Consider the following 27,002-nt stretch of genomic DNA (forward strand, 5'->3'; position numbering starts at 1 on the left):
TCTGAAATTCAACACTTGTACATCTATGTCACAAGATCAAATATATATACACACACACACTGCATACAGATTTTATGGGTAGTATACTATATGAGCACTAGCCATTAGATGTCTATTCCCTCTAGAATTCCAAATGTGTATGTGTACACTGAACATGTCAGCATCCTTAGAAGAGTTTTACAGAAGGCTCTGTGTTCAGCTGAGCCTTTTATAAAATACTTGTGGAATTATGAACATCCTGACCTGGGTGTCCCAATTCCTACCTAGACGTTCTGTATAAAATGGGGCTTTAAATAATAAATGAAGAAGAGGGATATATATTATCAAGTTAACGGACATGGAATATATTTTATACTGTGATAAGAGTTAATGGGCATTAAAACATGTAGGAACTTTTATACTCTGAAAGAGAATAAGATGGAAATTACCCATAACTTTCCTTTATGGATAAACTGTAGCCAAAAGCAGCTTTCAAACATAACCTATGATAAGTGCCTCATAACAAAATGACTCATACTTCAATACAATGGAATTTATTTTTTCAACCATGGCTCCCACTGGGCACTTTATATTCATCCTTTTATGTTGCCTTTTATAATCTCTCATTTTATTTTATGAATTCCAGCCATAATTTTGTCTCATCATTAATGTACATTTATTTTTATATATTTTCAAATCCAGCGCCTGAACGTCATTCCTTACGCCATGAGGCAGTGCGGGCTTGGCTGGAGACGGTCTCAGGAGGTAGCTTGTGTTATGTCTATATTAAATATTTCACAATAACTCTTCTGCTTTTTGACTTCAGCTGTGCTGGTCCTGTTCCTATGATGTCGGTACTAGACTGTCACCTGTCACCTCCCACACTGCTGCATGCCTGCCCGCCTGCCCAGCCTCAAAAGTGTTTGTGCATGTCATGCTTACCAGGGAATTCAATGTTGCATGATTGAGAGTTGCATTTCACCATCTTAAGAGCAAACTAAGTGAAGAGCAATATTTTAGAAATGATTAAATTGGGGGAATGATGAGCAGTTTACCATGGTATACACTAGCTATAGTGTTAACAGTGTTAGTGTTAGCTAAAGAAAGACAGTAGGTTCCTTCTAAAGAACTACAGTTTGGGGGTTAAATAAATGCATGGCAAGGTGAAAAAGAGAGAAGAGAGTGAAGATAGGTCAGGAAGAACAACACAGATTGGAAGAGGACGAGAAAGCTAGACCACAAATTGAATATCATAAATTGGTCATCACTAGTCGTTCAGTTTCTTGCATTCAGCTACACAGTGGTATAGTAGCACAAGCATGAAACTTGTGAGCAATAACACCAATCATTTTCAAACATAGTTACTATCAGTTTTACACATCTTTCATAGGTATTCATAATTGTGTCCTTAAAAAAAAATGCTAACAAACCACCTCATGCTTAGATTGATGAGAGCTCCATATACTGGTTCTGAGCTCCTTAAAGGCTTCCATTAAGAAATTTAAATAGCAGAAGGGAAAAGTAGTTTGGAGGGGAATGTGATTGGCTGGTGGTGTGCTAGGAAACTAGCTTAGTGCCTTATCCTATATTTCTGTGAATTTAACATTGAATCATACATTGCCATCGGTCTTGTCATGATTCCCATCCTCCTCTTTTACAAATTTCAGAGCTTGGATAATTGGTTCAGTTAATAGTACGTTTCCAGACACACATTTGACCAACTGATAGTCATTAGCCTGAAACAAAAGGCACAGTTTCCTTGGATCTGTACAAATGATCCATGGTTCATCCATAAAATTAGAAAGCATATACATATATCGGCCTTTTTTGTGTGTCCAACTAGAAATCACTAATAAGTGTTATGACTGTGACTTAAATATTGAGCAACCTTAGCAATTCAGCTCCTTTCCAGTAATAAACCAAAACAATGAATCTTTCAGAGGCCACTCTTTTTGATCAGTAGCATGTGCTGCTATTAAGACCTGGATTTGATTCCCAGGCCTAGTCTCTGGGCTGATTAAGGATGCTGTAAAAGCAATGTTCAGAGCTCCTGGGTGGTTGTCTAAGTTCTAGTGAATTGGTGATACCTAGAATTTACACTTGGGAACCCTAGTGCAAGGTTGTTCGACTAAGAGCTAAGTGAGTTGGGAGAATTTAAAAGGGGGAAAACTGTCAGGTTATAGTGAAGGAGGGCTCATAACACCATAACGTAACTAGAGGATGGTTTGCAGTTGAGATGGAAGTCCAAGAAGCAGAAGGAAACTGTCAAGCACATTAATTTATTTGATTTGCTTACTTTATTTTTTGTCTATTAGATTGTAAGCTCTTTGAGCAGGGACTGTCTTTCTTATATGTTTGTGCAGCGCTGCGTACGCCTTGTAGCGCTATAGAAATGCTAAATAGTAGTAGTAGTAGTAGTAGTCAAGCAAACTGAGTTGATTTGGATTCAAGATTAAATTACACAATATTTCTAAATTCAAACTCAAGGCTAATTACAAGTCAGGCACTGTATTTATTTCCCTTCCGAGAGTACTTAGTCTAAGTTGTACCTGCGGCAATGGAGGTTGAAAGGACTTCTCCACAGTCACAAGGAATGTCAATAGGAGTAATGGCATTTGAACCCTGGTTTCACTGGTTCTCAGCCTACTACTCTAACCACTCTGCTATTAGAAAAGCAAACCTGTGATATAATTGATTTTAACAGTTAAAATATAAAAGTTTTGCTGTATCAAAACTTGTGCTTTTTATATTTGGTTCTGATATACCACTTCAGGTTTCCAAGACAAATTATTATGTGTTGAACTAATAATAGCTAGATCACTTAAGTGGACATGCAATGCTGGTATAGTACAAGTCCCAAATGGAAGAAATATGCTACTATCAAGGGTACCGTAGCCTACTAGTAAGAGGAACCATGACTTCAGGATTTAAATTGTGTGTTGGTTGTAAACTGCCTAGAATAGTAGATAGGTGATATACAAACAAATTAAAGAAAGAATCGATCCTGCTTCTCACACTGACCCTCATGATCTTGCATAAGGCACTCTGGGGCTCATTTTCAAAGCACTTAAACTTACAAAGTTCCATGGGTTACTGTCAGGCTTATTTTCGAAAGAGAAGGGCGCCCATCTTCCGACACAAATCGGGAGATGGGCGTCCTTCTCTTAGTGTTGCCCAAAATAGCATAATCGAAAGCCGATTTTGGGTGTCCTCAACTGCTTCCCGTCGCGGGGACGACCAAAGTTCACGGGGGCGTGTCAGCACCGTAGCGAAGGTGGGACTGGGGCGTGATTAGGAGATGGGCGTCCTCGGCCGATAATGGAAAAAAGAAGGGCATCTCTGACGAGCACTTGGCTGACTTTACTTGGTCCATTTTTTCTTGCGACCGTGAAAAGGTGCCCGAACTGACCAGATGACCACCAGAGGGAATCGGGGATGACCTCCCCTTACTCCCCCAGTGGTCACCAACCCCCTCCCACCCTAAAAAAAAAATTTTAACAGCCTCTATGCCAGCCTGACATGTCATACCCAACTCCATGACAGCAGTATGCAGGTCCCTGGAGCAGTTGTAGTGGGTGCAGTGCACTTCAGCCAGGCGGACCCAAGCCCATCCCCTCCTACCTGTTACACTTGTGGTGGTTAACAGTGGACTAACACGGCTACCACACCTCTCTACTTGTGGTGGTAAATGTGAGCCCTCCAAAACCCACCCGAAACCCACTGTGCCCACATGTAAGTGCCCCCCTTCACCCCTTAGGGCTATGGTAGTGGTGTACAGTTGTGGGGAGTGGGTTTTGGGGGGCTCGGCACCCAAGGTAAGGGAGCTATGCACCTGGGAGCAATAGTGAAGTCCAGTGCAGTGCCCCTAGGGTGCTAGGGTGCCCAGTTGGTGTCCTGGCATGTCAGGGGGACCAGTGCACTACGAATTCTGGCTCCTCCCACGATCAAAGAGCTTGGATTTGGTCATTTTTGAGAGAGGCATCCTCGGTTTCCATTATGGCTGAAAACCGGGGACGACCATCTCTAAGGTCGACCTAAATGTTGAGATTTGGGCATCCCCGACCGTATTATAGGAACAAAAGATGGACGCCCATCTTGTTTCAATAATATGGTTTTCCCTGCCCCTTCGTGGGGCCGTTCTGCGAAGATGCCCTCATGAAAACTTGGGCGCCCCATTCGATTATGCCCCTCCACGTAACTTTGTAAGTCTAGGTGCTTTGAAAATATGCCTCTATATCTCCCATTGTGTTAGGTTCCCAATGAAGTATTAAGGTTTTGGGGCAGGGTTTTACCATACCTGTGTAATTTGATGTGCAATGTCGCTATATAAATATGGAACTAAAATATTAAGTAACAATTGAAAGCATCAAGATGAAGATTAACCATGGCCTCCCTCTATTTAACCAAAGTCTGTTTTAGAAGATGTGAAGCTCAAAAAATATAAGTGGTGATGGGCTATTCAACTGAGAGTTTGTCAAGCTCAAAGCTAGGCGTATTGTAGCTCTAGGGTACTTAAGAAAGCGCTATTTCTAACTCCTGTGAGATTTTGGTTAGTTTAAAACCATCCTGTTCTAATGTATTTGGAGACTTTTTTTTTCTTAAGAAAGGGACAGCGTACTATATATATCAGGAGTTATTTAGATGAATGTACAGAATAAAGTAATTGCTTTGAGAGAAGCATGAAAGGAAGACAAAATATGGGCTGGTGTGCTTCTATTGCAAAAATTGCTAAAAAAGTAATTAATAGACACTGCTTCCCTAACAGGCATTTGCAGAAAGCTTGAGAGAAACAGCAGTAGAAGAATAGTTCACATGTAGTCTGTGCAAAGAGGCATGCTGCTGGCTGATTATTGTTAAATACTTTTTTTTTTCTTTTGGCTAAGTCTTTGGCTCCTCCAGCTCTTTTATACTCCTAGTATACTTCAAAAGCTGCTGTGTGAAGGCTTGTAGCACCTTGCTTTGTATTTGAACCTCTTTACGAGTAATGTTATAACTGCCTGCACTGGTAAAAACATGAGCATATTATTGTAGGAAAAATACTTGTATGAATTTACATCTATTTGTGCAGATACATTTTCTGACTAAAAATACTGTGTATAATTTTGAAAAGTTCAACAGTATTTATGCACATTGTTTCAAACTCTGCCCCCAGGAACACTTCTTCATTATAGCAGGTAAAATATGTGCAAAATGGCAACACATACATACTTCTATCTGCATATAAGCAGTTTTATAAAAGTCCATCTCTGGGGGTAAAGAACTGGTGTATTCACAGGAATGGCTTTGGAAATTATCTTCAGGTTATATAGTTTTTCGTCCTATATATGTTGCTCCCTCTACTGAGAAAAATTACTGTGTGAAGGAAATCCTTTGTAGTTGTGTGAAGCTCAGCCCTTTTTGAAATCTAGAAAATGTTGAATATAAAATGTATTTATTTTTTGCCATGACTCTGAAGATTTGTTTTGTTCATATTTTTTTAGTCTCCTCTTATGCAAATGCAGTTGAACCCATTCCATCAGAGAGAAGAGAGCATAGACTTTAGTTCAAGTATTTGCTGTTAGTGAAAAAAAAATGAGGGTATTCCTTCCCATCCTAGACCTAAGGGTGCTGAATGAATATTTTTTTGAGAGAGAAATTCAAGATGGTTTCCCTAGGGCCCTCTATTACCCTTTCTCCAAAAGGGAGGCTGGTTATTTTATTTATTTATTTATTTAATTTGTTGTTTATAAGTACATAAGTATTGCCATACTGGGAAAGACCAAAGGTCAATCAATCCCAGCATCCTGTTTCCAACAGTGGCCAAACCAGGTCACAAATACCTGGCAAGATCCCAGGTATTATGTTCTCTGGATATAAGGGGATGGCTTACACCAGGGGCGTATCTGCGTGGGGCCTCAGGGGCCTGGGCCCCCGCAGATTTTGCCCTGGACCCCCCTACCGCCATCAACCCTCCCCCGCTGCCGTTCTTACTTTTGCTGGCGGGGGACCCCAACCCCCGCCAGCCGAGGTCTGCTTCCACCTGCCGCTGCCTTCAAAACTTCTTCTTCAGCCGGCGGGGGACCCCAAACCCCCGCCAGCCGCCCCGCGCTGTTTAAAATTCATCTTCGGCCTCCGTGGCCGTGCTGCTGGATAGGCGGCGCTGTTGAAATCCACTTCGGAGTCTGACGTCGCAGCACGTACAACGTACAACGACGTCAGACTCCGAAGTGGATTTCAACAGCGCCGCCTATCCCAGCAGCACGGCCACGGAGGCCGAAGATGAATTTTAAACAGCGCGGGGCGGCTGGCGGGGGTTTGGGGTCCCCCGCCGGCTGAAGAAGAAGTTTTGAAGGCAGCGGCAGGTGGAAGCACTCGGCTGGCGGGGGTTGGGGTCCCCCGCCAGCAAAAGTAAGAACGGCAGCGGGGGAGGGTTGGCGGCGGGAGGGGGGTGGAGAGACTAAGTCATTGGTGGCGGTGGGGGCTCGGCGGTGGGGGCGGCGGCGGCGGCGGCGGCGGCGGCGGCGGGGGGGGGGGGGCGCTAAAATGTGCCCCCTCTCTCTGGCTCTGGCCCCCCCTACCGCCGGAGTCCAGATACGCCCCTGGCTTACACCAATATAGAGATCCATCACAGGAGGTATCTCAGATTCATTATAGGAAAACAACAACTACCAATGTCACATACTGCCTTTTTGATGCAAAATAAAACATATCCCAGACATACTGCTCCAAAACATATTAAAATAATCACCCGTGACCCACATTTCACCCACCTGTTTTATTGTCTCCTCTTTCCTCTTTTTGAATTTTAGTTCCCTTCTCTTTTCTTGCCTTATTAGCAAAAGTGGTATATCAAATGCCAATTAAAAAAAATACTAAAAACAATAATCAAAACAATATAAATCATAAATAGACAAAATAAATATAAACTTTTAATGCATAATGCAAACATAAAAATTATTTGCGATCTAGGAATAACATCATATGCACTAACAATGATAAAACCACCAACTAAAAGTACAAATATATAATCATGCAATCGGAATCATAAATAATCATAAGTAATAGCTAAATGTAAGGACAAGTCTACGCAGTGCATTATTCCATTAACAGCTTTATGGGTGTATCATGTGAACATTATCATTAATTGTTAAAACAGGCATCAATAGTGCATAAAGGAGCATGCCATATGTTTGTCAAGCATGAGTCCAAGGCCCTTTTACTAAGCTGCATAGGCGCATACGCGCGTCCTAGGAGCCTGAATTTTGAACTACCACCCGGTTACCGCATGGCCCAGGCAGTAATTTCTTTTTTTACGCGCATCCGCTACGTGCGCCAGAAAATTTTCCAGTGCACAGCGCTAACCGGGTGGTAATTGGCATTGTACAAGCGCTGATGATTACCGCCTGGTTAATGCATGAGACCTTACTGCTAAGTCATTGGATGGCGGTAAGGTCTAAGACCCAAAATGGATGTACGCCAATTTTTATTTTGCCACATGTCCATTTTCGACCTACAAAAAGGCCTTTTTTTGCAGGTGCACTGAAAAATGGACCTGCACACATCCAATACACATGTCTACACCAGCGCAGGCCATTTTTCGGCGCACCTTTAGTGAAAGGACCCCTTATCTTGTTTAAAAAATGATTGACATATCCAGAAATGGAAAGGCTAAAGGTATCGCTCACAAAGACGTTAAAAAGAGCTGGCCCTAGGACCGATCCCTGCGGTACTCCATTTACCACTACCCTCTGTCTCCTACCATTCAACTAATTTTTAACCCAATCAGTTACTCTAGGCCCCATACCGAGGGCACTCAATTTATTTGTTAGTCACCTGTGTGGAACCGTGTCAACGGCTTTGCCGAAATCCAAGTATACCACATCAAGCGCCCTTCCCACATCCAACTGTTTGGTCACCCAGTCGAAGAAGACAGATTCGTTTGACACAACCTACCACTAGTGAAGCCATGCTGCCTCGGGTCCCACATTCCATTTAGTTCAAGAAATCTCACAATCCTCCTCTTTAGAAGCGTTTCCATCAGCTTACTCACCACCGAGGTCAGACTGACAGGTCTGTAATTCCCAACCTCCTCCTTACTTCCACTCTTGTGCAAAGGAACCACATCCGCCCTTCTCCAGTCCACCGGGACCACTCCAGTTTCTAAGGAAGCATTGAAGAGGTCCATCAGCGGAGCCGACAGAACTTCTCCAAGTACATAAGTAATGCCACACTGGGAAAAGACCAAGGGTCCATCGAGCCCAGCATCCTGTCCACGACAGCAGCCAATCCAGGCCAAGGGCACCTGGCAAGCTTCCCAAACGTACAAACATTCTATACATGTTGTTCTGGAATTGTGGATTTTTCCCAAGTCCATTTAGTAGTGGTTTATGGACTTGTCCTTTAGGAAACCGTCTAACCCCTTTTTAAACTCTGCCAAGCTAACCGCCTTCACATTCTCCGGCAACGAATTCCAGAGTTTAATTATGCGTTGGGTGAAGAAACATTTTCTCCGATTTGTTTTAAATTTACTACACTGTAGTTTCATCGCATGCCCCCTAGTCCTAGTATTTTTGGAAAGCATGAACAGACATTTCACATCCACCTGTTCCACTCCACTCATTATTTTATATACCTCTATCATGTCTCCCCTCAGCCGTCTTCTCCAAGCTGTAAAGCCCTAGCCTCCTTAGTCTTTCTTCATAGGGAAGTCGTCCCATCCCCGCTATCATTTTAGTCGCCCTTCGCTGCACCTTTTCCAATTCTATTATATCTTTCTTGAGATGCGGCGACCAGAATTGAACACAATAGTCAAGGTGCGGTCGCACCATGGAGCAATACAACGGCATTATAACATCTTCACACCTGTTTTCCATACCTTTCCTAATAATACCCAACATTCTATTCACTTTCCTAGCCGCAGCAGCACACTGAGCAGAAGGTTTCAGTGTATTATCGACGACGACTCCCAGATCCCTTTCTTGGTCAGTAACTCCTAACGTGGAACCTTGCATGTTAATGTTGATAAGGCCTAAATGATACTTATGGAATAAAACTTTAATACACATTATGCAAGCTCAAAAATGAGACATTGATTTTGTAGCTTATGGTAATGTCAACCTATTTATAATTTATTCTACCGTATATATGTATAGGGTACTGTACTTTACCAGGCTATTGCAAAGAACACAATATCTGCCTAACTGCCTGAGATTTTTCTCAAAACTTTGAAGACTGTTTTTTCTGTCAGATGAAAATTAGCTATTTTTCTAGTATGGTCTTACAGATTTATTTTGAAATTTGTTTATTATTTTGCTTGAGATTAAATACATCTTACAAGTTCTTCTAATTCTCCAATTCTGTTCTAATCTATAATATATAAAGGCCTGGTTTAAGAACAGTGATCATTCCCAGTCTCAATACAGTATTCTGTATAATAACAAACTTTAAATTTATCTCATCAGAACTTCCTCACCCCACCCTCCACTCTATCCCCATCTCCATCCCCCCTCCCCATCTCCCGCCCTCAACCCTTTGTTTAGTAAGGTCTATTCTTCTTGAATATAGCATTGACCATTTCTCACATATTTAAGATACGTCCTCTACCCCCTGGGGGGATTGTCTGCCAAAACGGGGTCCACAGTCGATAGAAGTCTTTGTCTGTGAATCTCCGTTCTCCTCTATAGTCTGCTAGTCTCTTTTCGAATTTCATGTAATCCATTAACAATCCACGCCACTGCTGCAGGGTTGGCTCTTTGTTTGTAATCCACTCTGTGAGAATAAGTTTTTTCGCTGTCATTACGGCTCTATGAGTAAATCCCTTGAAGCCTGCTAAAGTTGGTCGAACTATCCTTGGTCTTCCGAACAACAACAGCGGCCCTTTCTTCCATGTGGCGCCCCACATACTGGATGTCGTTTGTATTACTCTGGTCCAAACTCTTTGTATTTTTGAGCAAGACCAGAACATGTGCCCTAGCGTCGCGCCCTGCATCCCGCACTTGGGGCATGCACCGTCTGGAGAGACTCCCATATGGAAAGCCCTCCTTGGTGGAATGTAAGCTCTTAATGCAAATTTGTATTCCATTTCACAATATTGGACCATCTTTGATGATTTTTGCGTCGAATAAATGTATTCCTGTAGTATTTGAGGCGTTAAGGTCATTAGCAGTTCCTCCGTCCATGCCTGGGCCTGTGTCACATAGTCTATTTCTTCTGTCATGTCTCTTAAATGTCTATGATGCATTGTCAAAGACACTCTACCCTGTGCCCTTAATGAAAAGGCTGAGGAAATCTCCTCCTGCACATCTTCTGTGAGGCATTCCCAGGGCAAGCTGTTTATATAATGTCTCAATTGCCAGTAGTGGAATCTATCACTTTGATCAAATGTAAACTGGGCCTGAAGCTCCATGAACGGCCTGGTTCTTCCCTCTGACGTCAAAACCTGGGTCTTACAGATTTAAATATGTAAAATATGCTTACAGCTATAATATAACACTATGATTGATATGCCTATCTGTCTACAGATGTCTTTTTCCCAGTTTGGTAGTTTAAGAATTACCAAACTGGGAAAAAGACATATAGTGACTGCAAACTTGATGAGTTTTATTTTTACCATATCCTACAATATCTATTTTGAGACACCCACAAGATAACAACACCAGTTGGCTCTTGAAAAGGTTTTTGTCAAAATCTGTTGCCTTTTTTGCTTACCATTATTGTTAAAATGAAATGCAATTGGTGATCAGTGTAAGCAGAGAGATGGCTGTATTCCATTTTTATTATGTGCAGAAGTGTTTATATACCAAGTTATTCTTTAGGCAGAAAGCACAATTTTCACCTGCACCCAAAAGTGAGAAAAATGTAATGCTTAAGAAGTTTGTGTTCAGCATGAAGAAAGTTGTTCAAGAAAAGAACAATACCTGCTGAAAGGAAAAGGCATGTGCTATGTAGTTTTTAATTGAAATGTCTGTGCATTCATAATTCTCTTCCTCTAATTCCCTCACTGTCCCCCTCCCTTGCTGCATTCCAGCTGCTTATGAGGATAATGAAGCAGATGATGAAGTAGGTACTGGACCTGCAGAAGCAGAGGATGAAACGGGCGATGATGGAGATACCTGTGCTGATTTGGCTGATGGTAGGCCTGGGCTAAAATAACAATATAGAAACACATAGGGGAAGCATAGGAGTATTGTATATAAAAGGGGGAAAGAGCCATGTGACAAACCAATAAATGCTGCTAGGTGAAGTGCTATAAACAGTATTGCCATTGATTCTGAAATAGTTCACTCCCAGACCCTGTTGGATGTTTAGCCATGTAACAATTGGGGAAACCAAGCCATATAATTCAAAGACCTACAAAAATGTGCTGAATTTTAGAGGGAGAAAATATTTTTAAAATTTTGTTGTAGAAAAAGGGACCCAACAATAGTACTAGCTACTCTAATCACCTGTCTCCTGTATTGTTGTTAAAAAGCATAGCAAAAGATCATTTTTAAAGACTGTTCTTTGATAAAAACTATCAACAGTGAAAACACCCAATCGTGGCCATGATTTCAGAACTGCTCTTAAATTCCAATTTTCTACCAGATTCTAATGAGATTCTTTAGTTCAAATACTTTCCAAAACCACTATGCAAAATAAACAGTTATACTAAGGGAAGGGATTCATCAAGGTGCAGTAAAAGGTCGCCCTTCACTGCATCTCTAATTCCCTGCAGGGCTCAGCAACCTGTGGGATCCCAGTACTTCTGGTTGCTGAATCCTGCCTTACAAGAAAAACACTGCTTGCAAGCCACCATGCAAGCAGCATTATTTCCACTGCCTGGGAACATCAAGTCCTTCCTACACCCCCAGGAGCTACCTGTGAAACAGCATTGGTGGTCCAAGGGTCTTTGGCAGGAGCGAGGCCCAGTTGCCCTGCTCAGTCCAGCTCCTTTCTGCAAATGGCGCCCCTAGCGGTAGTCTCGCATGACGCTAGGAATTATGTTTTCTTGTAAGGGTTATTTTACCATGGTTTCTGGACCCTAATGTGACTTGTAAATTTGATAGGGTCTCTTCATTATTCAAATGCTTGCGCTGCCTTCCAGTAATGGCCTGGATTGAGTTTAAAGTACTTTGCATTTCTTTTAAGATTCTATATGGTCTTAGTTCATATTATCTAGTGTCTTATTTACAGTTAAAATTTCTATTCCATTCAGTTCATAATGTTGCCACCGCTACTAGGGAAACTCTTAAGTTCTGTAGCGCCAGATCTTTGGAATCCCTTTCTGTGTAAGCTAAGATTAGCTTCACCAAATGAACTCATCCAAAAGTTTTTAAATTAGTCTTCAAAATAAATATTTTATTGTGCTCAAACATTGGGATGGCATTGCTGCTGCTGCTGCTACTACTATTTTTATAGCGCTACTAGACATACTCAGTGCAGTCCACATTATATGCAGGTACTTTCTCTGTCCGTAATGGGCTCGCATTTCATTACTAACTAACCCGCGGTGACTTAAAAATTGCCACGGTTTGTTAAATCAAGCGGTGTTAAGGGCCCTTTCAGGCTAAATAGTATGTACATTAAAGACTTAACACTGCTTAATGAATCCCTCCCCCCCTCCTTAATGAAACATTCCCAAAGAATCTCAAAATAGGCTGCGGTCTTGAATATTTTTAATGGATTTCCAGCCTTCAGCTTCTTTTTCAAACAACATCTCAGATGACACACAAAAAGTGTGTATGAAACACTCACAGATTGATTATTGAAGGACCAGAGTACATATAGGCCCCGATGCTCAAAACTCCGGTGCTGTATTATACAGCACACCAGAACAACTCCCTAATGAGAGGCAAATACAGGCGCACTCATAGCATTGAGCATTAGGGAGTTTGGCAGGAGGATAGTGTCTGGGCATGTACACAAGAGCATGCTGTGGCTCTAACCCCATCCCTCTTAAATTTAAAAAAATAAACCTGGCTCTGGTGGTCCAGTGGACCAAAGAACCCCCCATCCCCTCAAAAGGCTTAAAGTTCTAGTGGTCTGGTGGAGCCCAGAGCCCCCATTCCTCCAAAAACTTAAAGCCCTGGTGGTCCGTTGGACTCTAGACCAAAAAAACAAAATAAAATTCTAGTGGTCCTAATAGGCCCCACCTAGTGCATTCCAGGATGCACATGGCAGGATGCCGTCATTTTGATGACACGCCCAGCATGAGGAGGGACTAGGAGGTTGGGTGGCCACTTCTAGGCCACTGGGGGTAGTCTTTGGGGGAGGGAGTTCTGGCCAGGGGTCCAAGGTTTTATCTTTTTTCAGGAGTGGGGGGTCTGAGGTCCACCAGACCACCGAGGCTTTAATACTTTGGGGGGTATGGGGTCCATACATTTCTCCTGCTCAACTCCACTGTTTGGCTTCTTCAGAAACCCTAAGCAAGCTGGCATAAGGTTTTCCTCAGTAAGGATGCACTATTTAACCTCACTGTTTTCTGAGCATGGGGTGGAGTAGGGAATGACCTAATTTTAATGTAATTTTAATACTACTTGTTGTAACTGTGAAGAAACAGTGTTTTGGATCTGTAAAATGTATTGGATATTTTCCTGCCTTGATTATGTCCTGAAGTGTATTTCTCCTATTTGACCAGCAGCTGGTGTTTCTTTGCTGTAAAGCTGTTACAGGGAACTGAATGTTCTTTTTCTTTAACACAAGCAGGAAGCAAGTAACAGTATACTTTTAAATCTTGTTGGCTGGGCTCTGATTGGCCCAGGAGCTAATTTCCTTTAGAGTATACTGATTGTGCCTCCAGTCTTAACCAGGGAGAAGAGAGAGACAGATCTCTTTTCTGAAGCTCTGTGAATTATATGTCCTGATCTCCCCAGGTAATTTTTAGGAAGTAACAAATGTTACTTTTGAGGAAGTAACAAATGTTTAGTTAGTGTTATAATTGATCCATATTTCAGTTACCTGTTATTGGTTGCTGATTTCATATTTTTGTTCATCATTCAATTTTTAAGAGAATAAACATAATTTTGTTTGCTCTGCCTGTCTGGACTGATAAAGAATCCTCTAAGTGGCCACGGGGTAACCCCAGGCGTTTCATGACAGTAACCCTTGGTGTGCTTGTTTTTCCCAATGGTAGGGTGCTCTGAGCATGGTTCGCCAGCAAACTAATCTGGCGCTGATGGCCTCTAGTGCCTGTGTTTTCTTCTGAGCATCAGGCCTAAGTGTGTGTTTTGTTTTGTTTTGCATTTACCGCACATTAGGTACCAAAACTTGTGTGAAATAATTGCAACGGATGTGCAGTTACTGTTGGTGGGGGGTCCAGAATGCCCTCTGCGGTTACCACACAAACTAGTTCCCTACTGTGCATTAATGCCAAACATGATTAGCAAAGATGTACCTAACACCACCTCTTGAGGTTGCTTCAAGTGCACCGAGACTAACTAAACATTTGACAGCATGTGCTAAAACTCACATTAATTGCTTTGTGAATTTTGATGAAAGGACCCCTTAATTTGGTTTCAAAGACAGAAATTGTTTTCTGTGTAGAAAACAATGATGTGGAAAAAAAGTACTCCTCAGAGCACACCTACTCAACAGGCATGTGCTGGCTTGCACTGCACATACCTTGAAGCGTGACTTAAAATTTTAGAAGAACCTTTTATGGTCCCTGCATCTCAAAAGAACCCTCCCACCTAACACCTTCATGTATCATCTGACTTCCCCTCCCCTCCCCCCCACCAACAACTTCAGGGTCAACTCCTGACATCTCAACACATTTTCTCCCATCCCCACTCCCTAGACCTCTAACATCCTTTAGTTCACTCCCTGGGTCCCACATCTCGACCTTAAAAAAAAAAAATAAATAAAACACACACACACACAAAAAAAACCCACATACCCTAGACGTTACCCAACCCCCTGGATCCCATCTTCAACCCCCTGGAGCCCCCCCCCCCCCCCCCCGGATCTTACTAAGTGTTTTCCTAGTGTCAAGCAAGAATGATTCCCAGTTGCTCATTTTGTATTGGTGTCCTGGATCAAAATGGTGTCTGTGATCCCCTAGCAGTGTGCCCTGTATTTGCTCCCCCCACCCCATATAAGGCAACAATCCATAGGTAGATTTCTGTTTGAATTTCAGAGGTCAGAACACACTGTGATGATGATGAGTATAAGTTGCCGTGCCGTCTGTAGCACCTTTCTTGTTTTGTATCTATAAACCATCTCTAATATTTAATGATTTACTACATATGCTGAAATTCATATAAAAATATCATAACCATGTGCAAATTTCTGTATCAAAGGAGGAAGTATGACCTCATGAAATATTCACATATTGCTGTGATTTTGTTTTATTATATTTGCTCCCACAACGTTTTCGGTCTGCTCTCTCTTACAAATATACACAGATGGTCTTAGACATTCTCATTCAAGTGATCAATGTTAACGCGCACCTAATCTTAGTGAAACTTTCTCATGCACAACCAATAGAGAATTGCTCTCACTTGTATTATTTTACACTCTTAAGAGATGCACCAATTGTACTAGTTAATTTATTTTTCCCAGAAATTCCCCTCTGACATTGTTAGTGATTAGATGCTTATCACAAGATTAATCAAAATAATGACCACCTCGTTAGACAGGAAAAGTCATGAAGTAGTTAAAACAATAAGACTTCCTTATCAGAAATCCAGATTCTCACCAGAATCATTAAATATATGTTCTTTACTAGTTATAATCCTCCTAATTTAGGGTAGGTATAAATAAACGTACAGAGAACTCTTAGGGCAATATTTAAACTTTATGGTTGGTCTTTCTTTTAAACACCAGCTATGATGTTTAAAGTTACGCCCAGATATTCAGCACTGGCCAAATTCCGTATATCAGTGCTAGATATCCAGGTGCAGTGTTGACCACCGCCAACATCCAGATAATGACAATTATCAGCATCATTGTCCAGGTAACGTAAGACAGCTTTTTTCCTGATTATCTAGACAGTTATCCAGATACCAATGCTGAATATATGAAGTCTCTAGAGGAATCCAGGCAGCACTCCCAGACCGCCTTGGCACTGGGGCATTCTGTAGTGATTTTCAGTTGCATTATTCAGGTGCTGCTACCCAAATAAATAGGCCCTCTAGTTTCTGGAAAAGATCTCCTTCTATGGAAAACTCATTTTGAAACTGGGGTCCTCTAGCTTTATAATTGCATCTATTAAAGAATAACTCGGTGTGGTGTTTGCATCTCACTATTCTCTTTTGCTTTTCTCTATCATCCACATTATCTATGGAAAGATGATATTCCATCTGATGCAGAAGCGGAGGAGCAATTACATCACTTAGAGATAGAGGAACAGGATCTCAAACTGAATGATGATAAACTGGAAGAACTAGGTAAATATGGATGTTACTTGCATAACGAGTGAATTAACAATAAAACATAGCAGTGGTAATCCATGAAGTATTTTATGACGAAGGGGCTTAGAATTAATGCCTTTGCTTATGCAGTTTTATTGCTAGAACTGCATGTATGATATAGATATTGCTGTTACCGTATATACTCATCTATACAGGGTCTTCTTACCTGTGGTTCATTCTCATGAGTGCCATAGCACTCTTACTAGCTTCATGCAACTACAGTGAACAGACTCTGGGCTCTTGCTTGAGAGGGTACAACTAGTGCTATATATGTCCCTAGTGTAGGAAGAACTCTTAATTAATGTTCAAATTAAAGAGGAGAGGTTTGGAGGGAGGTTTACAAATGAGACTGGTGAATGATAAAAATAAATAGTAGTTATTGTTTAAAATCTGTAAGTGTTCTGGCTGGTTGAAAGGTTTTTTTTTTTTTTCTGAGCTTGTACACTGAGAGGAGGGCATTCCTGCAGGGAAGTGTACATAATTATCAGGTGACCCTGGAGACAGCTACAGCTAAAAGCCATTTGATTGATTGTTGGCTCAAGCAGTAAGTTCAAAAAGGAAGTTTAGCTGAGGCGGTGTTGAAAAAGTTGGTAAGTGAAATTCTGATTGCTTTCCTTTTTTGTTTTTTATAAAAGGAAAACAGGAGTGTGTGTGGGTGCTGAGACATACTGAGTCCTGAATCAAACATTCTCCTTGGATAGGAAGGGTTTGTGATTTGTGAAAATTGCTTTAGTGAACTTTCCAAAGTTTAGAGGGAGAGACTTATCAGTGAGGGATAAATATATAATCCTCACATACTGAGAGCTGATGATTTGGGCTGTTTCCTTGTGGCGTTGACTGTTGATCCTGTTGAAATTTGTAAAGCTGTGAGCTATGGGAAAGAGGTGGGTTTAAGAAAGACAGGTGAGAGAGGAGGAAGAGAAAGAGGAAGCAATGTTGGACTTGGAGGTTGGGGGGAGAGGTAGAGAGGGAGCAATATGGGATCCAGCCTCGACTTATACATGGGTTACAGCATTTTTGGCCATTTTTAGCCCTAAAACTGCCCTCGACTTATACATGAGATCAACTTATAGTTGAGTATATATGGTACATTTCTAAACACAGATTCAAACTACTACCTTACAAGCAGATGATCAAAAGCCCCACGCTGTTCCAAACAGTGCTCTAAAAATGGCACTGGAATAGCCGGGGCTTTAGCGCACCTATGATCAGAGATAATTGTATGCAAATTTAAGCACCCTCCCACACTTGTTTGACAGGTCTGGGCTGTCAAAAGCCCAGACCTGTCAAACACAGGGGCTGGAGGTCCATGGGACCACCAGACCCCAACTACCCCTGCCCCGAGCAAGGCAAAATGGGGGCTGGTGGTCCGGTGGACCTCCAGTCCCCCCGACACAGGTTCAGTCCGGTGGACCTCCAGTCCCCCCCCCCCCAGCATTCGTAAGAAGTCCCTGGTGGCCCAGGTTCTGGGGGGGGGGGGGGCTGGAGATCCTGGGATGCGCTGGGTGGGGTTTCACACAGGATACACTGGGCAGGGCTGGGTGCCGCCATTTTGCAGGTAGCGCTGAAGGAAGAGGAGGGAGGCCACCTCCCTGCTCCAACCTAAGATAGGGGGGTGGGGAGATTGACCGCAGCCCACTGGGCCACCAGAGACTTCTTACCAATGCTGGGGGGGGGGGGTTGGGGGGGGGTAGTGCTATATAAATGCTAGTAGTAGTAGAGACCCACCGGATCTCCATCCCCCCCCCCCCCCTTGAACCTGTGTTGGGGGAGGAGACATTGGTCGGGTAGTCGTTTCCTGTGGTGGGTTGCTGAATTGGGGGGGGAATGGGTACCTGCTAGCATGCAAATGCATGCTGAACAGAGCTCACCATTCCTCCCCAATGGTCTGCAAACCCTAATCCAGCTCCGAGCTGGCATAGGGTTTGCCGCAGCCAGCAAGCCAATCTTTGGCGCGCTGGTCATTAGGGATGGATAGGTTTAGCATGCATTTGAATTCTACTTGCGCCAACAACATGCTGGTTGCATTAAGAGCCCACCAGCGCATTATTTCACAAGCTTGGGGGCTCTCATAAGGCGGCAGCAAACACAGGTGCTAGTATGGCGCTAACAGCCTCTAGTGCCTGCGTTTGCTTCTGATCATCGTCCCATTTGTTTTTTCAGGCTTGCCTTTGATTATTAAATGTATGTCAATGTGTTGCCATCTTTTTTTTAGCTGCCCAGATTAGTTGCTCACATGGCGTTTGTTAATTACGTGGCTTGCTTTGTAAAATAATTTGTGTACCGATAACAGTTGCAATATTTTTAGCAGTTTGTTTATATGGTACTTGGAAATGTACACCATGTCGAAGGCATACACCATCAACCTAACCCCCCCCCCCCCCCCCCAACACGCCTTAGTTCAGTATGGTCCTTTCATCAGTTTTAGATATTAATTCAAAGAGTCTTTCCATCTCAGCAATTTAAATGCATTTTGTCATATATGTACATCCAAGTTCATTTTCTTATGCTGTTCTAGGCCCATCCAAAATTGTAAGTCCAGTCCAGTCAACTGCAGAGATCACCATTCCAATGCCTCCAGTCCAGAGTCCAAAGACACAGCAGATAGAGGTATGAAAGCATCCAGTAAACTACCATCTTCGTGGTACATGATACAATTTACATATAAGAGGAATCATTTTCTTCTTGCCAGCAACTAAAAGACCAAGAATTTAGTTATCTGTTTATAAATTCCTTAGTATATATTTAAAAGCATTTAATAAACCATAAATTCGAAGCTGTGTACAAGCAAAACATAAGATCATAAATATAACAGTATGAAAGGTAATATAATCATAAAGATAACTTTAAAAATTATCAAATTTAACATGAAACAAATTCAGTAATGGTCATCAATAGCTATAGTTGTACTTAGTTTGCACAGAAAAATACAATAATCCAGTAAAAGACTTAAAAATTATAAAAAGTAACCAAATGACTGTTCAAAAAGCATGACCTTTAAATGAAAATAAAAATATAGCAGGCATGTTAAATGCACTAATAACAATGTATAGTTTATTGGCAGTACAAATTATAGATTTTACGTAATTGTAGAATTTTTATTAGCAAAAAAAGAATATAAATGTCATATAGATAGGAAGAATGCCATAAGACATGTAAGAGCACAGTAATAAAACACGAAAAGTAGCTGGGCTACATGTGAGCATGCATATCAAAATTAATGTATGCTCACAAGTAGTCCAGCAGCCACATATTACAAAAACAGTAGGAAGAAATTATAAAATCAAGAACTGAAAAAATATATAATCAAGGGAAAGCTATCCCTGCAGGATGCAACTTCAAGCAGTAGATATCTGATTTAGGGTCTCTTTTATATCAAGCCGCGCAGCAATGCCGATAAAGCTCATTCAAAGTGAGTGGGCTTTGTCGGCATTGCCGCACCGGGGACCACTTGTGTGGTTTGATAAGAAGCCCGTAATCATCATAACAACCCAAAAACAAGCTCTCATTTAAAAAAAAGAGTCCTTAGATGATGCATTGATTCAAAGCTTAGTATGTATGTTACATAGAAGTGCCAGAAAAATCTTGTCTATATTGAATCAAATGTCATTTTCTCAGAACTTGTTTCAGTTTACCTTTTATGCTACTGTGAGATTTCTGTGAGTACTAAGTAGCTGTGATAAAATGGGCCTGCATTTTCAGACTTTTCTTATAAACATTAGATATCATTTGTTTGCCAGATATTGAATTGTACAGTGTAACTGTTTGAATCAATATGAATTAGTTTGATATCAAAGTGGTTTTCAATAAAAGCATGTGATAGGATAGATACTCGATAGCTTGCTATATTAGCAGTGCCTCCAGTGTTTTCCTGTAGAAGATGAGAAATTAATTCTGTAGCCTATTCTTGGATTCTTTCAGTGGTCGATAAATATTCTGCTTTCGTTTTCTAGTTTCCATCTCCACAGAGTACAGAAGAGATCCTTTTGTCTCACATGCAGAAATCTCCACAAGAAAGGTCCTTCCCTGACCATAACCACCTAGAAAAGGAACCCGAAGACAGAGTTTCAGCAGATAACATCAAAAGCCTTACTATACCAGTTTCTCCAGTTCATTTCCAACCATTACCTTTGTCAGAAGCCATTATTCCTAAATCACCAGTACAGTCTCAGCAAGTGACAACTCCTTCAGACTCTCACTCACCTACTGCCCCACAGCCTATTTGTTCTCAGCCTTTGCCTTCCACTGAGACACCTGTGCCTGCTGCAACCAGTTCCCCAGTTTGTTTGCAGCCTGTTCCAACAATGACCTCCACTCCTCTAGTCAAACTCACCATTAAAAGCCAAAATAGTGAAATCGACAAGCTCACAAGCCCCCTAGCAGAAGAATCTCTGAAACGTAATGACCTTATTGAAGAATTCTGGATGAAGAGTGCTGAAATTCGCAGGAGTCTTGGACTTACTCCAATAGACAGAAGTAAAGCATTAGAAATGAACTTTTCACTAGCTTCCCCTGAACCGACATCTTTAAATTCATGTACAACTAAGGATGTCTTGAAGGAATACAGGGTGAGTCATGTGAGACCTCAGCCTGCCCCAAGAAAGCTAAATACACCCAAGCTTGAAGGTGAGCATCTTTCTCTCTTGACTCTAAAATCACCATCAGAAAAAGAACTGAAAAGCTCTGATGGTGAGAAGAAAGATTTATCCAGCAGCTCAGGCTTAGGACTCAATGGTAGCTTCTCCAATATCAAAACAATAGCCAGCGAGAGTTTCAATACTTCAGACTCTACTATGTTGACACCTCCATCAAGTCCTCCACCCCCACCTCCTCAGAATGAAGAACCAGCAACTCTGAGAAGGAAAAAGAATCAGTCCTCCTGGCAGAAAGAGGGAGAGTCCAATCTGACATCAGCACTGGTACAACCACACCATATTTGTGAAGTGAGTGGCAGCACCAAAGAGCCAATAAAGGAATCCAAACAGGAAGTGCGAAAGTCATTCATAGAGAGTGTGGATGAGATTCCTTTTGCTGATGATGTTGAAGACACATATGATGACAGGACAGAAGACTCAAGCCTTCATGAGAAGTTTTATACACCCCCTACTAGTAGGCCAAAAGCAGAGAAGCCGCCTCATTTAGCCCTAACCAAGGAAAATGGAGAGCTACCATCGTTTGAATGGGTTCACCAAAAGAAAACAATGTTGCCTCACATTTCTCCAGAAGCCAGGGAATTGGCAGAGGAAAGGATGAGAGCCAGGGAGAAATCTGTAAAGAGCCAAGCCTTGCGTGATGCTATGGCCCAACATATAAGTAAAATGAAAGAGCTAGAAGCTACTGCTGCAGCCACAGTGTCCGCTAAGGAATTAAGGACACCGCGTCTAAAATCTTCCAGGCACTTGAAAGCCAAACACTTACTTTACGAGTCTCCTAAACCTTCAGTTCTTAGTCTATCAGATCTCCCCACTCTGAAACATGAAGCTGCTGAAGAAAGAGTCTCTTCTCCCCCTGCAGAGAGTTCTGTCACCTCCTCTGAAGGATCCACTGGTAAAAGTAAGAAAAGGACTTCACTGTTCTCCCCTCGAAAGAACAAAAAAGAGAAGAAGTCTAAGAATGATAACAAGCTTTCAGATAAGGCTGGCCATATATCTGAGGAAGTAACTAAACCAAAATCTCTGTGGAAATCTGTTTTCTCTGGATATAAAAAAGACAAAAAGAAGAAGCAAGATGACAGATCTAATGCTAGTACTCCCTCAAGCAGTACAACAGTGGACTCCGGGAAAAACAAGAGTTCACCAGTAGTCAAACCAGGTAAAGTATGTACTGTACAAAAGAGTGCTACAAAATGTCTTCCCAGTTCACTGCTGTTTATGAAATTGTATGCAAAAGTTCATGCACCCCTGGTTAAATTGTATGTTTCAATGAATCCTCACATTAACAGACCCTAACACAGCCTCTACATGATGCAAAGTTAAATACAGCTTATTTTTGTAATTTTTAATGCTAAATCATTATTTACCGATTTTGACAGATGGCATATTCAAATGTTTGAACACCCTTCTATTTTATTCATTGCTTCTTTTTTTTTTAATTTGTTAAAGGCCCAGAAAGCTGATTGATTGATTTATTAGACTTTCAGATAGTGTGGTAAAAACAATTCTGTGGTTGAACAAATACACTGACTTTTCCAACCTCATAGGTTGTAATTCTGTTATTTCAGCGATCATAGGCTCCTGTGTGAACTGTTTGAGCATTTGAAAAAGGAAGATAATTCACTTTTACAAAGCAGGGGAAGGCTATAAAAAAATTTTTTTGAAATGCTTCCGGCTAGGAATTTCAGCTGTTAGAAACATTGTTAAGAAGCAAATATTACAAGGAATTGTTGGTATCAAGGTATTATTTGAAAGACCAAGAGAAATCACTGGTAGAACGCCCCAAAAATTGATCATATCTATAAAACAATCTATAAAACAGAACTCATGGATCACTGCAGACCACTGGCTGAAATGTTTAGCTGACACAAGGGTAGTTGTCACAGTGCATAGTTGCTGACATGATATAATGATCTGCATGGGACAATTTGCCAGAAACAGACTTTTTCTAAGATTTCATCACAAAAATCATGGTCCAAAGGTATGCAAAAGAAAACCTTGAATAACTTAAAGCTGTTTGTAACAAAGTGCTTAGTGAAACGAAAATTTGACCTGCTTGGCAACAACCACACAAGATATGTTTGTAGAAAGGGTAAAGCTTTAGAAGAAGGGACCACCTCGTTAACTGTTAAGAATGGGAATGCATCTAGTGTGCTTTGGAGTTTTGCAGGCACCGGTGGCACAGCATATGTTATGCAGAGCAGACCAAAGATAAGAGCAAACACAGTGTCATTAAAATCAGATGCCTATGGTTTTTCTGACATAGGAGAAGGAGACTGTCCATGTGTTTCAGCTGTGGCTGTCGCTGGAATATTTACTTTGCTGCTATAGATTTCTACTTTCAGCTGCTATCAGGTATATGTGCCTTTAGGGTGGAAAGTTAAGTCCCTGACGCAGCCTCTGGGAGGCGAAATGTGACTATGTCGAGCATCTGATTTTAATAAAGATGTGCTTGCTCTTTTATCTTTGGTCTGCTCTTTTGGTTGGAGGACTCTTTGAATGTTGATTTCAGCCTCTGTTGTCCATGCTGTGTTATGCAGAGGGAAGGAAAAATGGATCCAACTAAATATTAGCTCCCAATTCCATGCACAGGACCCAAGAAACAGAGCTCCTAAATCTCAATGTGTGGTTGAGGCGATGGTGCAGGGATGAGGGATTTAAATTTGTTAGGAACTGTGCAACATTCTGGAAAAGGGAGAGCCTATTCCGAAAGGATGGACTTCACCTTAACCGGGATGGAGCCAGGCTGCTGGCCCTAACATTTAAAAAGGAGATAGAGCAGCTTTTGAACTAAAATGGGGAGGCGGGAGCTGACAGTTGCCCAGGGGCGCATTGTTCGGTGCTTTTGAAACGATATTTAGGGAATCCCAATAGAGAGGTTTCAACAATGGTGAAAGAAAGCCAGGAGTCTTTAAGGGGAGAGCAGAGTAAAGGATGCACATTATCCCTATCAACTTCTAAGCAGCTTGTAGATGCAAGGAAAAAACACAATTTGAAGTGTCTGTATACAAATGCTAGAAGCCTAAATTCCATGTGTGAAGGGAGGGAGTATTCTTGTGGAATTGTACTACTGTCCGCCAAGACAGAATGAGCTGACAGATGATGAAATGTTTACAGAAATTAGGAAAACTGGCAAATTGGGCAACATATAATGGTTGATTTCAATTACCCCGATATTGACTGGATAAATGTTGCACCATGGAGTGCTAGGAAATCTAAATTACTTTAAAGGTTATTCAGTTTTTTTCTTTGTTTATATCATTCTTAAGTTTACATATGGATTTGAATGTTTCTGCTCTATGTTTCTGAATGCAAGATGGAATGCTTGTAAATTGTTAAATTTTTCAGTAATAAAAAAAGAAAGTTAAATTACTAGACATAATAAATGACTTCTTCCTGGAGCAGCTGGTCCAGGAACTGACAAGGGGGAAACTACTTTAGATCTAGTCCTTAATGGAATGCAAGGTGTGATACGAGAGGTAACAGTATTGGGTTTGCTGGGAAGCAGTGATCATCTCATGATGAAATTTGAGTTAATATCTGCAGTGAAGTTGCAAAGGAAATCTACTATATTAGCATTTGATTTTCGAAAGGGTGACTGTGATAAAATGAGGAAAATGGTTAAAAAGAAGCTAAAAGAATTGGCTGCAAAGATTAGGACTTTAAATCAGGCATGGATGTTGTTTAAAAATACCAAGAAGAAAATAAGCAACATACGCACTGGCAAGTTAGATGAAAGCATTGAAAAGAAGGCTAAAAGAGAATATGAAGAGAGGATGCACAGGCAAAAACTCAAAGTAATAACTTTTTCAGGTACATCAGAAGCAGAAAGTGTGTGAGGGAATCCATGGGACCACTATATCATGACGGAGCAAAAGGGGCACTCGGAGGACAAGGCTGTAGTGAAGGGACTGAATGAATTCTTTGGTTTGATCTTTAAGGAAGAAGATGTAAGAGATCTACCTGTACCAGAAATGATTTTCAAGGGTGATGATACAGAGGAACTGAAAGAAATCTCGGTGGAACTGTACTTAGCTAAATCGATAAATTAAAGAGTAGTAAATCACCTGGACCAGATGGCATGCACCCTAGGGTACTGAAAAATCTAAAACATAAAATTGCTGATCTGCTGTTAGTGATCTGTAATTGTCATTAAAATCATCCATAGTACCTGAAGATTGGAGGGTGACCAATGTAATGTCAATTTTTAAAAAGTGTTTCAGGGTGATCCATAAAATTACAGACTAGTAAGCACGACTTCAGTGCTGGGCAAAATGGTGGAAACCATTATAAAGAATAAAATTACAGAACACATAGATAAATATGGTTTAATGGGACAGAGTCAGCATGGGTTCAGCCAAAGGAAGTCTTGCCTTGTCAATTTGCTTCATTTCTTTAAAGGCGTGAATAAACGTGGATAAAGGTCAGCCGATTAATGTAGTGTATCTAGATTTTCAGAAAGCTTTTGACAAAGTTCCTCATGAGAGATTCCTGAGAATATTAAAAAGTGATGGGATAGAAGGCAATGTCCTTCTGTTCTTTAGGTATTGGTTATGGGATAGAAAACCGAGGATAGGATTAAATAGGCATTTTTCTCTGGAGGAGGGTGAATAGTGGTGTGCTATTTAACTTATTTATAAATGATCTGGAAATCAGAACAAGACGTGAGGTGATTAAATTTGCAGATGATACAAAACTATTCAAAGTTGTTAAACACATGCAAACTCTGAAAAATTGCAGGAAGACCTTAGGAAATTGGAAGACTGGGCATACAAATGGCAGATGAAATTTAATGTGAACAAATGCAATGTGATGCACATTGGGAAGAATAATCCAAATCATAGTTACCTGATGCTAGGATCCACCTTGGGAGTTAGCACCCAAGAAAAGATTCAGGAGTCCTTGTAGATAATATGCTGAAATTTGCCCAGTATGCAGCGGCAGCCAAAAGAGCAAACAGGATGCTAGGAATTATTAGGAAAGGGATGGCAAATAAGACCAAGAATAGTGCCATTGTATCACTCCATGGTGTGACCTCACATTGATTTAGGTTGCCTTATCTATTTATTTATTTAAAGCATTTATATCCCACATTTTCCCATCCATGGGCAGGCCCAATGTGGCTAACAGTAATCTACAAAAATCATTACAACAGTTCTACAACAGTCAACAACATGGAAGTGAAAGAGACAAGGGAGTAATAGCAAAGATGGGGAAGTGTGGAAAGAGAAAGTTAATTCAATAGATAGAGATGCGGGGCGGGTCTGGAGCATAAGCTTTTCCAAATAAGAAGGTCTTAAGATATTTTTTGAAGGTCGGATGATCAGGGGTAATTTTTACAAATTTAGGTAGACCATTCCACATTTGTGTGCTAATAAAGGAAAAGGTGGAGGCGTTGGTGGTTTTATACTTGAGGCCACTATTTATTTATTTTTTTTTTTTTATTACATTTGTACCCCGCGCTTTCCCACTCATGGCAGGCTCAATGCGGCTTACATGGGGCAATGGAGGGTTAAGTGACTTGCCCAGAGTCACAAGGAGCTGCCTGTGCCTGAAGTGGGAATCAAACTCAGTTCCTCAGTTCCCCAGAACCAAAGTCCACCACCCTAAGCACTAGGCCACTCCTCCACTATAGACTGGGTAATGCAGATTTAAGTACAAGCGAGCAGATCTGTGTGAGTTTCGATGTGGTAAGCTGACAAGAGGGTCCATATACGCAGGGGCTTCACCATAGAGGATCTTATGCACCAGAGCGCAAATTTTAAATGTGATTCGGTCCTTGACCGGGAGCCAGTGCAGTTTCTCACGTAGTGGTCTCGAACTTTCAAACCTCGATTTACCATAGATAAGCCTGGCTGCTGTAGTCTGGGCAGTTTGTAGTTTCTTCAGAAGCATGTCTTTGCACCCTGCATATATCCCATTACAGTAATCAAGGCGGCTAAGGACTAGTGACTGAATGAGACTACGAAATATGTCCCTAGGGAAATAAGATATAACAGAATTA

At 41.4% G+C, this 27,002-nt stretch overlaps 1 protein-coding gene across 2 annotated transcripts in view; it reads left to right on the top strand.

Annotated features, from left to right (window-relative positions):
• Nucleotides 1-27,002, top strand: part of MICAL3 (microtubule associated monooxygenase, calponin and LIM domain containing 3) — a 441,368-nt gene that overhangs the window by 350,571 nt on the left and 63,795 nt on the right. For both annotated transcript variants that reach the window (XM_030213784.1, XM_030213786.1), the window contains 5 exons: nucleotides 682-744; nucleotides 10,985-11,089; nucleotides 16,224-16,322; nucleotides 18,865-18,956; nucleotides 20,300-22,157. In XM_030213784.1, coding sequence (XP_030069644.1) covers nucleotides 682-744; nucleotides 10,985-11,089; nucleotides 16,224-16,322; nucleotides 18,865-18,956; nucleotides 20,300-22,157 — 2,217 coding nt within the window. The remainder of the gene's footprint in view (nucleotides 1-681; nucleotides 745-10,984; nucleotides 11,090-16,223; nucleotides 16,323-18,864; nucleotides 18,957-20,299; nucleotides 22,158-27,002) is intronic.

Source organism: Microcaecilia unicolor, chromosome 9, assembly GCF_901765095.1.
Source record: "Microcaecilia unicolor chromosome 9, aMicUni1.1, whole genome shotgun sequence".
Lineage (NCBI taxonomy): Eukaryota > Metazoa > Chordata > Amphibia > Gymnophiona > Siphonopidae > Microcaecilia > Microcaecilia unicolor.